Source organism: Mobula hypostoma, chromosome X2 (genome assembly GCF_963921235.1).
Source record: "Mobula hypostoma chromosome X2, sMobHyp1.1, whole genome shotgun sequence".
In the NCBI taxonomy this organism is placed as follows: Eukaryota; Metazoa; Chordata; class Chondrichthyes; order Myliobatiformes; family Myliobatidae; genus Mobula; species Mobula hypostoma.
This window is the reverse complement of record NC_086129.1, coordinates 32,286,046-32,298,434: the sequence shown is the minus strand read 5'-3', so window position 1 is coordinate 32,298,434 and position 12,389 is coordinate 32,286,046. Positions and strand designations below refer to the sequence as shown.

The following is a 12,389-nucleotide window of genomic DNA, read 5'->3' as shown; positions in this document are numbered from 1 at the left end:
TGGTAATGCTGATGGACGATTGAAATGTACCAGTGAAGCGGCCAAAGCAACAAATGGTTAAAGTGATTATCAGAACCATGACCAAACAGCACTTAGAATGTTAGCATAAAGCCCAGTGAACTGGGGTACTGTATCTCTCACTTTTGATCTAGTTATTCTCAGCTCCCTGCCCTGTAGACTGGCTTTGGAGATTAACCTCTGCTCAAATTACAGATCTGTCTGATTCATTCATTCCCCCCACGCCATAATAATTATTTCTCCTTGTGCTTATTAATTCTGTCAGTTGTAGGCCCTTTAGGTATTTATTTACTCATTAAGAAGTTGTAATCTTGTTATTAAATGGTGCAATGTAAGAATGGGTAGAAGTTGCTGAGAATTGACCCTTTGATCTGATATCTGTTGTATTGCAAGCTGAAGTTTGTCTCAGGAATCTCCTCCACTTAATCAGTATTTATACCAGAAGTAAATATGGCATCACACTTCAACTATTAAAATTTCCTTGCTAGACATGGCCAAGGGCCAGATATTTTTGGTTGTGACCATCAATCTTATCACTGTTCAGGTGTACATTTTTTCTTGCTTTTGCACATTTATATTGCCTTCTTCAATTGGCTTCTTTGGCAAATTGTCCTAATTGTGCTCTCCATAAACCAAAAAGGTCATTGTGCTTCCTCTTGATTTTAATTTGTGCACTTGAATTTTTCACATTTTACCTGTGAGAACTTTATCAAATTTCCTCATAATCTTAAACTGTATATGAAAAACTTTACAATAGAAAGTAAATATTTGTTTTCTCAAACTGAATTTTGAAAATGATTAGTTGATATTATCAATTCTGAAACTGCAAGACTTTGAAAGAAGAATCTGTGATATCTGGCTGGCATAGCTCTTGACTCTTGTATTCCTTCCTTTTCAGGGACAATTAGTAACTCCTTTATCATGAATTGTTATTTAATCATTGAGGTAATCATATATGTGAACATAATGCTGAAAACACTTTTCTGAGTAAATCTATAGATTAGCTCTAAACTTCTGAGCTTTAAACTATTCTTCAATTTATTGTAGTTTTCTTTAAGCTTTATGAGACCACGAGTACAATCCTCAACTAATTCTAGACATTAAGTGAAGTTGATTCTGTCACAAGAATTGTGTTTATGAATCCTGGAACATCACAACTGATTGGCATTTTAAAAGTTGCATGTTGTTCCTCAGAGCAACTTGTAAAATATATATTTTTAATAACATTTATGTTTTTAGCAAAATCTTTTACTTAATAATTTTAAACAAACAGTTCATAAATCTAGTTTTTTTAAATTCTGTTTGCCAATAAAACTTAAAGTCAACCTTTAACTTAGAATGCACACCTTTATTTTCAGTTCCTTCCATTGCTTTATCCCACACCTGCATTCTTTATGACTTCCTCCAGCATTATGTCCTTCCCATGTTCTTGATTGCTAAATTGTAAACTAAAATAACTGTAGATATTAAAAATATGAAAGCCAGAAGTACTCATTTATTTAGTGATACAGTGCAGAGTAGGCCCTTCTGCCTCTTCAAGCCATGCTGCCCCAGCAACTGCAATTAAGCCTAACCTAATCACGGGTCAATTTACATTGACCAATTAGCATACCCAGCTATTTTAGACTGTGGGAGTAAACTGGAGCCTCTGGGGAAAACCCACACATTCCATGAGGAGGACATACCGAGACTCCTTACAGTTGGCGCGGGAATTAAACTCCGAACTCTGACACTCAGAAATGTAATTTCATCACGCTCACCACTACACTACTGTGGTCCTCATCAACTTATGCACTATCTCCAGAAAGAGAAATTACTTTCACTTTTTTCCTGACCTAATTTTTTCTTTGCTCTATTGAGTTGGGTATTTTCTACACAAAAGGTTCTGTGTGAATGAAATATATGCTTCTCATAAAATGATCAGTAAACAGAAATGCATCACTAAAGTATCGATGCTCTCACTATCTTTGCTAGTCAAGAACCGCAGAAGGGTTAAGCTGATCCTTTCATTCTGTGTCCATCTTAATCAGTAAGGTATTTAAGATAGCTATGCCCCAGCCGGCAGTAAGTTTGGGGTTCAAGATTTCTTCCCCAAGTTATTTGCATTACAATACATATTTCACATTAGATTTTAGAAGTAATGGACGTTGGTAATTTCAACGAACTTCAAGTGTAGAAGTTTATAATAATTTTTTATTTTGAGTTCCAACTGGGTATTTCCAGAAAACAATTTTCTTTCCATGATTACTAAACCTTGGTTGTTATCCATCCTGTGGGTGTGGTCTTTCATTGATTCTAGTGTATTTCTTGTATTTACTGTGATTTCCCACAGGAAAATAAATCTCAGGGTTGTTAATGGTGATATATATGTACTTGGATAATAAATGTACATTAAACTTTGAACTTTGGTTCCTTAAAGAATTCACCTTCCTATCACTCAAAGCCTATTCAATTCCAAATACCTTCAGCTCTCACTTTATCTGTAAACTCTTCACAACCCCTTTGATGAAGTTTCTGATTTTCCCTGACCTACAGTTCTCTTCACTCTTTGGATTGTGTGTTTTCTACACTATAGGTTAAAGTATGTTGATCTGAATCCATTTGTTTCTTCTGCAGCCTTATACAATGAGAGACGACAATAACGTAAAACAGGATGTGAAACTTGGAGGTTTGGGACCTGATTACAAATCCATTCAGGAGAAGGCAAGTGTTTTCAGCTTTTCTCTATATCACGAAAGTAGGGATTTGTAATAATGGAGCCATGTGTTTAACCACTAGTATCCATCCTCAATCTGGAAAACTTCAGAATATCCCACAATGGGAGGTATTCATTACATACAGAGGTTGGTTGATCTGTTTTGGATCCAAACTACCATTATCCCTTTGTATTGAGCAGGAAAGCAGTGATGGTTGTCTTGCCAGGTCAGAACAGCTGCTGAAAATCATAGCTACAGCCCAGTATACTTTTAAGTTTCTTTTTGACCTAGAGGTATTCCTCTTGGTCCCTCAAGAAAACCTTCATCCATTTCCATCATCATTCATTCCCACCCTGATTTCCCCCTAATCAGATAGCATTACATTCAACAAGCCTCCGTGCCGCCCCCCCCCACCCCCCCGCCACTTGTTCTGGCAACCATCCATAGAACCAAATCAACAACTAAATTTCTGCCCTCACTCAGTGTCCAGCTGTCGATTCTTGCAGCATCTGATTTTGCAAACTGTGATTATGAACATATAGTATTTTATACCTGGTGGTGCTGTAAACTTGGTACATCATTGGGTCGGCTGGTGGCACAGTGAGATCAGCGCCGGGCTCGAGAACGGAGGTTCCCAAGTTCGATCCAGTGACAGACCACTCCTGAGCGCACTCTCCATCCGTGCTGGGTTGATGTCGAGCTTGCAACTCGACGTCGTAAAAAAAAAAATACTGCCACCTCCAGTTTAAATTCCCACATGGAATATTGTGGAGGATCAAATACCCAAATACCCAAATCATGGGACTGCCTGAGAATGGAAATGTCAAATTCATTCCTTGTATTTTTCTTTCATCAAATCATAGCAATGTTGGTTTTCCTTTTAATATTTATTTATGTGTTTATATGTGAAGGCAGTGAAAATGAAACTGGAAAAGGAATATGCAAACCAAATTAAAGAACAGAACCTGAGAGGTGGATGTAAATCATCATCTTCCCCACAGAAACAGTCAACAAACACTGAGAACAAAAGTATTAATTCAAGCTGGAAACGGGTTTGTCTAATTAAATTTAATTCATATTTTATTTCCATCATTAGTGATACATACTGTTTAGGTAATGATAAGATTTTGAAGGAATTTTTAAAAATGAACAAGCAAGAAGATTTAAATTGAACCTTTCAACCCTTCATGAATATCTATTCAAGTGGATGTAAAATACTGTGATACAGTTATTGAACCAAATGCATTTTCTTATTTTGGAAAGCTTAGCTGTTGTAATGTGTAGAATTCTATCAGGAAACCAAGTTCTGGAGATTGGTAGTTATTTACAGCATCTGTTCTGCAGTTTGCCATGTCTCTCCTGAGTTCTCCATTCATATAATGCATGAAAGCACAGTGGGACCTACTTTCACAACATTTATTGTGTGGGCCATTCATGCATAAATAGACATTTATTCCAAGTAGCTCTTCCCTACAATAGTGAGTCCTTCATAAGTACACTTATACTGAGAATATTCCTTAAATGGTCTCAGTCCATGCAGTCCAATACTAAGAACCAGCATCTCACATTGAGTCTTTTTTGGTACCCACTACTCTTGCCTAATTCCCCCCACCAATATGATTATGACTCCAATCCTATCCCACCTTCAAGTTTTCCACTCTTATGCTTGATCAAGCTACCGACTCACTATTCGGCAGTCAATCATGATCCCTGCTTTGATAGTCTACTCCAAGTTTCAAGCTTCCTATCCACCTCATCTTATTCTGCACTAGTGTCCAGGCCTTTTTCCACCACAGTAACCTTTTTTCACCTTCTTCACCAATTTATTTTAAATTATATTATACAGTGGCTTCCAGTTAATTGGGACGCATCGGGATCAGTACGTTTTGACCCAATTAAGCGGCTGCCCCAATTGACTGAAGTTTCATGGAAATAGTTAAAATGGTATAAAAAATGAAATACTGAGTTTCAAATTATGTATTTAAATGAAATACAGAATGAATGAGGACACTACTACAGTACTATAAAACTGTGTATTAGTTATCGACCGAGGAATTCATCCAGTTACAGTACTATAAAACTGTGTATTAGTTATCGACAGAGAAATTCATCCAGTGTACACTGACATATTCTTTTCGAGTGGAAATGAAGAAAATCCGTGCAGATACCTAGTGGAGATAACAAGCTACCTTCATACAATGCCTTCAAAGATTGCGTCCTCAAAATCTTTATTTTCATTGTAACATTCAGGATAATTGTTGATACCTTCTAATTCTTGATAGTTCTTAATTTGTTAAAGTAATGAAATTGTTTCATTTTCACTCCCAGCCATTTCTGGCATCTCCAAGCCCGAGTACTTGAAACCACAGCGAGCAAAATAGTTCTGAATTGTCTTACTATGTATTTCTCGTAAGATCTCATTGACAAAAATCACTGCTTATTTTTAACATAAATGCACACATTTGACGCTATTTAAAAGCTGTTCGCTCTAAGCACAGTGTAGCATCTAGCAACCACACAAGTGCATGCAACTGACACTAGATAGACCCTGTTCAGCAACAGTCTTCTTTCCCAATTAAATGGCATATTGTCCCAAATAAACAAGGAGAATCCCAGCAATTTCCTCAATTAGTTTTAGTTCTTTAAGATTTGTCCCAAATAAATGGCTGCCCCAATTAACCAATGGCCCAATTAACCAGTATGCACTGTATATTATTTTTATAAGCGATAATGTACTTGACTGTTTGGGCATTGTGTGAAGTAGAACCACAGCTGTGGACTCTCTCACTCAAAACATATATCAGCCTACTGCACACCAAACAGAAACAAAATACATAATTATAGGCCATATTATTTACAAAAATATTATAAATGCCTGGATTTTCAGTCTAATAAATGGGGAAAGGGATAAAATCTAACCTGAAATCATAGTAGTGTTATCTTGATTTTAGTAGCTGTATGTCCACTTATTAAATTATTAGGTCAGTTACTTTGGCCTTTGTGTATTTCTTTTACTTTTCTAAAACCAATATGTAGGTACTGTATATGCAATTTTTGATTTTAAAGTTACGATTGAATTTGCTACCCCCCCCATATATACACATATTTTCTAACAGAGATATTGTGATTCTAATGACTGCAATCTTCCACATGTATCTTTCAACTTTTTTTCTGTGAACTTATATTGCACTTCAATCTGCATAATGAAATATTCTTGTGGAGTAAGCCCACTACAATCTTTATTTACACCTCAAATAAAGAGAGCTTCTGAGAAAAAAATCAGAAAATATATTTCCAAGTGAATCATTTTCTGCAGCTGCTATGGCTGGAGAGTTTACTGCAAGCATGTTGATATGGATATCATAAGGGTAATATTACTAAGCCACTTACTGAAACACTTTTAAAAGGATACTTTTCATGGTTTCTGTAATCAGTGTTGTTTGATGTCTTTGTGAATCTGAGGGATGTTTCCATGGATCTAACAACATATTTCCTCTATTATCCTTGCCAGGCCTCAAAAATCAATTCTTACACAAAAGAACCACCTTTGAGATTTGATTATATCTTCATATGATAAATTGCTTTATCCCAGTTTCACAATCAATAGGCTAAAAATTGTAACACATCTATTAGGGTGTGCTAAGAATGGAATATTGCATAATAGTTCTGCTGTGGTTGAGACCCATAATAAAAGTATGCCTCTCAAACTTCCTCTCTCAAGGCTCAGATTGTGAGGTTAGCCTGCAGATCCAATTCCTCCTATAACAGAGCTCAGCGACTGAGAATGGGAGATTGAGATTAGGAATGAGACCAGCACTTTTTTTTATTGAGGAAAGGAAATCAGAAGGAATTCTGATAGGAGGAGATCAGAGGCAGCAGATGACCCAAGGCTGATTTACTAGGGTAGGGTAAAAATGTGAGATGCAGAATGGAGACAGAAGCCATTGACTCGTTTGGAAGGCAGCAATGGTGAGGAGAGTATTGTTCACTGGGTGTGGGTATATTGTAGGGTTGGGAAGTCCAAGCTCAATGTTTCAAGGGGCTACTTAGAAATCAAGAGTATTGGGAAAGTTAAAGTCTCAGTAGGGATGGGATTATGGGCATTATAGGGACAGTATAAAGGATGATTCTAGTTCAGTGTTGTAGTTTTAAAAACACTTTGTTTCAGGAGTGTCCAGTGATGGGTGTCCAGAGGGTAAATTGGATAAACTTACATGTGTTGTTCCAAAAGAAATAGTGTGATCACTTGAGTCAAGTATGATGTTCTGTTAGGGGCTTGTCTCCGAGATGTTAGTGTGGATTCCCTTAATGGGGAACGCCTCTGCGTGATCTTGTTTAATATGGAGGGGCTGTTGCATGGGCAGCTGCCCATGGTCCTTGACAGATCAAGGTCAGGGTCCAGTGAGGTGTAATGTAAGACAAATGGGAACCCTTCACTGCTGCAGCCTTTAGTGCCATTGTAAAGTGTCATCATCTTCTTCCATCTCCACTATTGAGGTCTTGGTTCTTGTGCTCCCAAAAGAAGTATAGCATGGGTAATGATATTATCATATGCTGATATGAAAATCCCATTCAGGATGCAGGAGTGACTGATGATGAGGAACTACATTATTCTTTCTGAATGATGCTAAGTAACCCGAAAATGGTCATTATTGTGTTTCATTTCAGAAAAGACTATTTTCATTTTCACAATGCTGACAAAATGTTATGCAATTGAATTTATAAATCTTGTTCTAGAACACAATGAGTCATACTGTACATTAAAATGGACTTTTTCCTGTCTTATTTTACACAACCCTAGGGAAAAGAATATGCTAAAAGCATTCATAAGCCAAAACCACTTACAGTTAATTCCAAGGTGGCCAATGAGATGCCGGGTAAGGAAAAGTTAACAAAACTTGGTAAATGTGTGCAACTGGACCCATCTGAAAATACAATAGTTAAGATGATGCAGGAGAGACATGAAAAGGAGAAACGAATTGTTGCGGCCTTTAAAGCAAGATAAGAAATGAAGATAAGAAATACTTGAACTTTTTTATATATAATGAATCATGCTGAAAGGTCTTATAATGTCACATTAACAGCACTCTAAGTTTATATTGCCTTTTTAAATTATCACAATTAGATGAGTTATGTCATAGGACAATCACTCAGTTGCTGAGAAGCAAATAATGCTCTATACAGTCTACCCAAAGATAGTGAAGGAATAACTATGTTTAAATTCTTTTCTAAAAATATCTTCCAATGCATTTCTTTGAAATATCAAACTTATTTGAAATATCAGAATATCTGAACACTTAGTTAAATCAGATTAAAGGCCATTTGGGAACCAATACTTGCTGTCGTTTCCAACAGTTTTCAACCCCACCTACAGCCTAGAAATTAATCATTTTTAGGCTATGGCCAAAGTGCAGAGAGAAGGTATTAATAGAAGGATTTTTTTAAGAACATGGCCAGGTACAAAGGGCTTAATGACTACCTTCTATTCCTCCTGATCCTCTGATTTTATAATATACAACTAAACCAAAAACCTTTACCTGAGTAAATTACTTTCAATAGTAATTTTAAAATTACTTGTCAAATTAAAGTGGGCAAATTGTCTGAAAGATTAATCATCTTTGTGATTGATCTCACTGTTAGTAGATATAACATGCATAGAAATAATGATAGAGGCACAGGGTTACTCTGAACTTTTAATTTTGTTGAACTCAGTTACATGAAATATGACACTGATAATATAACTTACTATTGTAGGTAGTTTTACATTTTTTTCCAGACTTATATAGATGTGTGTTTTCCTTTGTTAATTTTAGTGAAAAAGTAAGTTAGAATATAGAACGTGTTCCATACCACTGTTCCTCTCTAATGATTATTTTATTGTAATTACACCCTATCCTCGTCATATGCGTCTTCAGACAATGCGGATTCAGTTATGCGAGGAACCTATTTCTACCAACTTCGAGTTATATGTGTCCAAAACTCACAGTTATGCGAGGAGCACTGCTTTCCCGCCAATACAAGTCACGTGCGCACGCCTCACAGTCTCACTGTTGGGACAAGAAGCACTGCTTTCCCGCCACTACAAGTCACGTGCGCACACCACACAGTCTCACTCCCGCCAGTCTCGCATTGATTTTGGAAATTATAAACAGGGCGGCATCGGGTGAAGGTAACACAGCTCTGGGACGCCACTTCGGCCTGGGTGAGTCCACGATCAGAAACATAAAGAAAAACACTGAGAAAATAAAAAGTGCAGTGATTGATTCATCACAAGTGTCTTCAAAGATTGTTACCAAACTGTGTAACCCAATTATGACAAAAATGGAGAAGATGTTGAGTTTGTACATTGAGCATGAAACAAAGAAAAAAACAACACTTAGTTCCGATCATTTTCGTGTGAAAGCTTTGGAAATTTATGGTCGCCTTTGTTCAGAGGCTAGTGAGGAAGTGTCAAGTGATATTGTTAGCTTTAATGCAAGTGGGGGATGGTTTTCTAAGTTTGTTAATCGTCACAGCCTTCACAACTTAGCTGTGCGTGTGTCATGGTCCGGTCCGTGAAGTCCGCATTCCGGTTCACGGTCTGGTCGTGGACTCAGGACTCCGGGTCTTCCAGCTGTCCCTTGTTTCAGTTGGGTTAATCATAGGCACCTGATTCCCATCTTGGGCCTTGGAATATAAATAGCCTTGGGGTCGAGTGTGGGCGGCTGGTTTGTCTTGTCAAGATTTCCTGGGAGCAACCTGCCAGTGGAAGGCTAGAGCGGCCACTTGCCATCTTTAGGCCGCGTTGGAGAACCATCGCCTCATGGAGTCTTGCTGTCGGTAGTCGGAGCTGTCTTTGCGGTATGGATTTGGCCATTTCCCAGGCTAGCTGAGTGGCCGTCAACCACTCCAAGCTAGGTGGGGATCCAGCTGTTTCCGTAGCCAGCCAAGGTTGCTGGCCGTAACTGTAACTCGGAGCAACCCCGATGCAGAGATGGAACTGTCTGGTGTTCTCTGCTGTTTGTCTCTTCTTTACTTGCCTCCATGGAGTAAGTCAGGCCGTTCTGCCATTACCTGACGGATGGACCTATCCCACCTTAGTGTGGAGATAAAGATGAGTCCCGGCTTTTCGAAGAATAAGTCCCAGCTCTATGTTGATGTTCAGTTTCCAGTCTGTCTCCGAGCTCCAGCCTCCGAGTTATCAGCCTCCGCATTTCATGACCCCAGCCTCATGCCTCAAGACCCAAGACCCCAGATCCCAGCCTCAAGCTTCAAGACCCAAGACCCCTGCCCCAAGCCTCTAGACCTGCCATGTCCTGTCCTTGCCTAGTTCTGGGGTCCGAGCCCGAGGCAAGACCCAGGTTCTGGGTCCTTGTCCAGTCTCTGGCTCGGAGTCCAAGCACAGGCTCCTAGTTCATGGTTCCTAGTCCTGGTCCCGCTTTCCCAAGCCCTGGCTCCTTGTTCATAGTTCCTTGTCCGGGTTCCCTGTCTAGTCCATGTCCTAGCCCAAGTCTGCATTCTTGTCCCTGTTCCTTGTCTATATCCTGTCACATCCCTACTCTAGTCAAGTCCTGTTCCTAGTACTTCAGTGTCTGTGTCTTGCATTTGGGTCCGTTCCCAACATCCCCCATTGTGACAGCATGGTGAGCAAGCCAGTGCTGACCACAAAGCTGCTGAACGCTACCCTGAGCAGTTGCGGGCTTTGATAGCTGAGTTAGGCATCACACCAAAGCAGGTGTTTAATGCAGACAAGACCGGGCTTTTTTGGAAGCGTATGCCAAACGCATTTACATAAGTAAGGATGGAAAAGCTGTGGCAGGTTTCAAGGCAGCAAAGGACAGGTTGACTTTGCTTATGTGCTCCAATGCCGAAGGAGACTGCAAGATGAAGCCTGTCTTAGTTTACCATTCGCTTAACCTCCGTGCTCTTAAGGGTTTGAGTAAGAATATGCTTCCTGTCCACTGGGCAGCTAACAAGAAAGCATGGGTCACTGATCAAATCTTTGAAGATTGGTTTGTTAATCATTTTGCTGTTGAGGCTGAACACTACTGCTGGGAACAGAATCTTGCCTTTAAAGTTCTTTTGTTGCTTGACAATGCGCCAGCCCATCCTAAACATTTCGACAGCATTCATCCTAACATAACTGTGCGTTTCCTGCCACCTAACATAACATGGCTGATTCAACCACTCGACCAAAGTGTGATATCCATGTTCAAGGCATATTTTTTACAGCGAACTGTCTCTCAGATGCTGCAAGCAACAGAGGATTTTGAAAATCCCGGGAGTTTACCAACGGTGAGGGAATGGTGGAAGTCCTTCAACATCAGACATGCCATCAACAACATTGATGAATCCTGGGAAGAGGTCAGGTCTTCCACTCTCCATGGAGCGTGGAAAATCAATTTGGGCGGAGTGTGTGCGCACCCTCAAGGGGTTTCCTGCCTTCACTGCAGCTGTCCAGGACTGTGTGGCCCTGAGCCGTAAAATTGGTGGGGAAGGATTCTCAGATCCCAAGACTGCTGAAGTGGTAGAACTCCTGGATTCTCATGATGAAGAATTAAGTGTGGATGACCTTCTGCTTTTAACTCAGACTGAAGGTGATAACGATGAAGAAGAAAGTGTCGAGTTGCAGGTGAAGGATTTTACGGTGAAGCAACTGGCAGAATTTTTTAAGGCTGCGGAACACTTGGCACAGATGTCGATGGACCTGGACCCAGGTTTAGAACGGAGTCCGCATTTCAGTCGTTCCCTGCAGTCAAGCCTTCTTCCCTACAAGCAAATTTATGCTGTAAAACAAAATGCTGCCAAGCAAACAACCCTCACCACTTTCTTCAAACCGGTGTCATCTCCTACTGCCGGCAGGACTGAGAGTTCTGTGAGTCTTCCTTCACCCCTTGCTGTCTTTGATGATCCTGACAACACACAACCATCCACCTCATCCACGTAAAGCTGCCCAACACCACAACAACCACTCATCTCCAGGAATGAACACACCTGCCACTGTTGGTCAGTACTGTACTGTGTACCCTCGTATGTTAACTTTTTAGATTAGATTAGATTACATTAGATTCAACTTTATTATCACTGTGCCAAGTACAGATACAAAGCCAATGAAATGCAGTTAGCATCTGACCAGAAGTGCAAAGAATAGTGTTATTTACAAAATAACTGCGAATAAAAAGTAAGTGCTACAGCACACAAATATAAAAGTACTGAGACAGTACAATATGGGTGCAATACTGCTTAGCGCTGTGATGTGAGGTTCAGCAGTGTCACAGCCTCAGGGAAGAAGCTCTTCCTATGCCTGCTGGTGCGGGAGCGGAGGCTCCTGTAGCGCCTACTGGATGGGAGGAGAGTAAAAAGTCCATGGTTAGGGTGAGATGTATCCTTGATAATACTTTTTGCTCTGCCCAGGCAGCGTTTATGGTAGATGTTCTCAATGGTGGGTAATTGGGTGCTGATAATCCGCTGAGCAGTTTTCACCACGTGCTGGAGTGCTTTGCAGTCCAATACAGTACAACTTCCATACCACACTGAGATGCAGTTGGTGAGTATGCTCTCAATGGTACAGCGGTAAATGTCCATCAGTATCCTGGGACAGAGGTGAGCTTTCTTCATGCTCTGCAGGAAATAAAGATGCTCTTGCACCTTTTTGATCAGGGTGGAGGAGTTCAGGGACCAGGTGAGATCCTCGGA

At 39.9% G+C, this 12,389-nt stretch overlaps 1 protein-coding gene across 1 annotated transcript in view; it reads left to right on the top strand.

Annotated features, from left to right (window-relative positions):
* The window catches only part of jhy (junctional cadherin complex regulator), a 72,860-nt gene extending 64,968 nt beyond the window's left edge, over positions 1 to 7,892 (top strand). The window contains exons 7-9 of the mRNA XM_063038502.1: positions 2,635 to 2,725; positions 3,630 to 3,766; positions 7,516 to 7,892. Of these exons, the coding sequence (XP_062894572.1) occupies positions 2,635 to 2,725; positions 3,630 to 3,766; positions 7,516 to 7,719 (432 nt within the window). The 3' untranslated portion in view covers positions 7,720 to 7,892. The remainder of the gene's footprint in view (positions 1 to 2,634; positions 2,726 to 3,629; positions 3,767 to 7,515) is intronic.
* Positions 7,893 to 12,389: the final 4,497 nt, after the last annotated feature.